The sequence below is a fragment of the Hordeum vulgare genome, chromosome 1H, assembly GCF_904849725.1.
Source record: "Hordeum vulgare subsp. vulgare chromosome 1H, MorexV3_pseudomolecules_assembly, whole genome shotgun sequence".
Taxonomy (NCBI): domain Eukaryota; kingdom Viridiplantae; phylum Streptophyta; class Magnoliopsida; order Poales; family Poaceae; genus Hordeum; species Hordeum vulgare.
Genome location: NC_058518.1, coordinates 424,589,496 through 424,593,349, shown reverse-complemented (window position 1 = coordinate 424,593,349; position 3,854 = coordinate 424,589,496). Strand labels below are relative to the sequence as shown.

Genomic DNA, 3,854 nt, shown 5'->3' with positions numbered 1-3,854 from the left:
CCTCATTGATGCAAACCTGGCGAGCCTACCCATGTTTATGATGCAGTTGTATATCCAGTCGGAGAGCGTCCATAGCTCATTTGATAAGGAGCTCGCCATGTTCTTATGGCAGGCCAATGACGGTCGATAGAAGTACCACATGGTCAAGTAGGCAGATATCTACGTATCTAAGGACCATGGCGGGTTGGGAATCTCGGCCTCCCGCGTTATGAATACCTCCCTCATGTTGCGGTGGGTATGGCTTATCCTCCGCAATGAGGTGGGACTATGGCTCCAACTCCTTCATGCAAAGTACCTAAGGGGTGAGCCGCTACTCGCTTGCTCCCGTGCGGGTTGATCCCAATTCTGACGCGCTATCCAAAAGATATAGGAGGAGATTTGCCTAGGAATATCCTTTAATATAGGTAATGAGGAGGGGACCCACTTCTCGTTGGACCCATGGGTTAGGGATGAGCCACTTAGGGTGTGGTTTCCTATCCTATTCTTCACCTGCATGTACCCATCCCTTCTAGTCTCTAACACCCTCCTCGAGGGGCAATGGGTTATTAGTTCACGCGGCCATTCAGATCGATAGAAACGGACGAGTGGAACCGCGTGCTTGACGTCTTGCCACAGGTGCTCCCGGATCACCCGGATACGGTGGCTTGGCATCTATCCCCTTCGCGGGAATTTTCGATTACTTCGGCATTTCAGGCCATATGTCACTCCCTCATTTTACCATGGCTCGCGTCGTTAGGGAGTGCCCCTGCCCCTAAAGATCAAAATCTTTGTGTGGCAGTTACTCCGTAACCGCATCCCTTCGGGGGCGGAGGTGCGAAAGCGGCACAGATCGGGAGACGAACGTGCCCCTTATGCGCGACACCAGATACGACAACACACATTATCCTCATGTGCATAGCGGCGAGGGCCATGTAGGAATTCATTTGTGAGGCTCTTGGACCCGACTGGGAGGTCCAGGACTTTGCGGAGTTCCTCCAATTAAGGGCCAACCACATCGGACGTCGCCGCCGCATATTCGGGTTGATCTTTACCGCAATGGCTTATACCCTTTGGACAACTCAAAATAAAATGATCTCATTTCTTTTATTTTTTTTAGGTTAGATTGTGCCGTGGGCCCGTCGGCCCGGTTTTTATGTATGATTTTACTCGTATGTGAACTTTATGAATAGTTGTTTTATCTATAAAGCAAAGCCAAAAACTATTTCAAGAAGTCTTTTGTATAAGAATTAAGAAAAACAAAGTAACCCTGTCTATGTTCATCTTGGGTCCGAGAAGCACGTGATAAATGCCACCGAAGGCATGGAGATTCAAAGGAAGAGGCATATCTGATGATTTTGCCCTGCCACAAAACACGTGGCATGAGTGGTGATCCCGACGTCATCAAGGAGAATAGCGCGCCGAGCCGCGGGCCGGAGAAGAGGACCCTTTCTGCACGCTGCGTATCCACCGAGACCGCTGCCACAGCATGAGCAAGACACGGACAGCTGTCCGTTCAGGAGCTGCGACACTTGCGTGCATGCATGCGCGAATACACGCGCCCACTGCACGTGCGAGCGCTCAACACCTAGAGCTCTTTCTTCCGATGTCCGATGGTCGCTGCCAAATCTTAGCTGCCATGGAACAAGCCAGGCCACGTAGCACGGTTCGTACGACCCCTGCACAAAAAACTAACGCCATGCCCAATTGCTTGCTCATGCCATGATGTCGTAGGGAGAGATGGATAGAGAGAACGTACGCACTGCTGCACTGCTGCACACACACACACATTGACGCATTGGATGGATATATAGTCACACGTGTTGCCACTGAAAAAAAGGAAACATGGAGAAGAAGCTCGTCCAAATCCAAACCCCCGGGCGGCTCGCTGACCGAGGCGTCGTCGCTTGAACCTGTGCGCGTGTGCCGGCGTGTAGCCGCCACGTGGGCCTGGCGCGGAGACTCGTGGAGCCCACGGCGTCGCCCATGTGTCCTGCTCGCCCGGCCCCACCCCTTCGTGTCGAGCGGCCTCCTTACTTGGCGCACGCCTGGGATACCTCGGACGCGCTCCCTACACGTCGCCTCGCCGCCGTCTTTCCCGCCCTTCGCTTTTCCACTTCACCCACCTCTATAAATACCCGCCTCCCAGTCCGAGATATATACTCCATGCCAACACACTCGCTCGTCATCAGTCCATGGAATCAATGGAGCCGGAGGTGGTTGCGGGGATGAAGCAGAAGAAGTGCTGCCCGCTCCGGCGGTCGCGCAAGGGCTGCATGAAGGGCAAGGGCGGCCCCGACAACCAGCAGTGCCCCTTCCGCGGCGTCCGCCAGCGCACCTGGGGCAAGTGGGTCGCCGAGATCCGCGAGCCCAACCGCGGCGCCCGCCTCTGGCTCGGCACCTTCGCCACCGCGCTCGACGCCGCGCGCGCCTACGACGCCGCCGCCAGGGCGCTCTACGGCGACTGCGCCCGCCTCAACCTCTCAGCGTCGCCGTCCCAGGTGCAGGTGCAGGTGCAGGTGCAGCTCCCGCCAGCTCAAGGCAGTGGAGCCAACGGTAACTCGCCGCCGGGGACGCCGTGTTGCTCCTCCAACAACTCCAACTCCAACTCCAGCGCGTCCACCCCGACCGGGACCCCCACGGACGTGGACTGCAGCAACTGGATGCAGCCGTCTTACTGTTACGGCACGGCGGAGGCGCCGGAGGACTTCGAGGCGTACGTGACGCGGCTGCCCAAGGCGGAGGACTTCGGACTGGAGGGGTTCCAGGAGGTGCCTCTGGAGGTGCTGGCGGAAGCCGGAGGAGGGGTCAGCATCTGGGACCTCTCCATCGGCCCCGACATGATGGCAGCGGCAGCCGATTCTTCAGCTGCTGCCTGCACCGTCCCGCAACAGCGGCTGCAGCAACCCACCTGCTGAGGTGCAGATCCACATAGAACGGAGTGGCGATGATACATACTCCTATAATATATACTCCGGAGTGACATGGAACGGAGTATATATAGTACATATACCGCATGCGGCATGCATGCTAGTTAACGGCGGTGGTGCATGCAGCTGGATAGCTAGTTTAGTTGAGTGTTTCCTTTTTCTCCATCGTTGCAGTAGCATACTATAGCTTTATATCGGCGGCAGGTGGGCGTGCAAGTGTGTGTGTGATATATTCGTGCATGGGAGAAGGGGTAATGAAATGATCAGTCTAGATGTTGTGCCTGGTGCTATTGGAGATATAACAGGATTAGAAGCATCTACAACCACGAGCCATATTTGGCCTAGCCCTTGGAGCATGATCTAGAGTCACACCTTCGCTTTGGCCGCTGCTTCCGTCGTCGCCTCGCGTTTCGACTACTCGATGGCGAGTCCGAGGGTCATGGAGGCGGCGGCTCCCAGCAACTCGATAGCGAGTCAAGGGTCGTGGTGGCGCGCATCAGCCTCCTTCGGTTCGGCCTAACAGGAAGGGCGCTCAAGAACGGACGCGGCAGGCTGGCAACGGTGTTCGCATTGTGTCGATGGGCCATGGGGGACGGCGTGAAGTCAGAGCTTCTTCTACCACCCTGGTCTCCTCTACGTCGCGCATCGTGTGGCACGACAATGATTCCCGCTCGTCATTGGCGCCGGATTCATCACCAGACGCTGGACGCTCGCCATAGATCCAAAAGGATGGGACGTGGAGAGGAGGAGACAGAGAGAAGTAGAGTGGATAATGAGTTTTTTTTGTTGTTGAGCACATCCTATCTCTATGCTCATCTTGAGCCGGCACATTATTTTAAAATTAACAAAGTCGTCATTAATATTTTCATAGTCAACGAAAATGTCTTTTTTCATTGAATGCACAAAATTAACGAAGTCGCCATTAATATTTTCATAGTCAACGAAAAT

At 55.1% G+C, this 3,854-nt stretch overlaps 1 protein-coding gene across 1 annotated transcript; it reads left to right on the top strand.

The window, feature by feature from the left end:
- Window positions 1-2,168: 2,168 nt before the first annotated feature.
- On the top strand, window positions 2,169-3,229 carry LOC123412715 (dehydration-responsive element-binding protein 2C-like). Its single transcript, XM_045105657.1, has one exon. It carries the CDS (start codon window positions 2,172-2,174, stop codon window positions 2,892-2,894), a length of 723 nt encoding a protein of 240 aa, XP_044961592.1. The 5' UTR covers window positions 2,169-2,171; the 3' UTR covers window positions 2,895-3,229.
- Window positions 3,230-3,854: the final 625 nt, after the last annotated feature.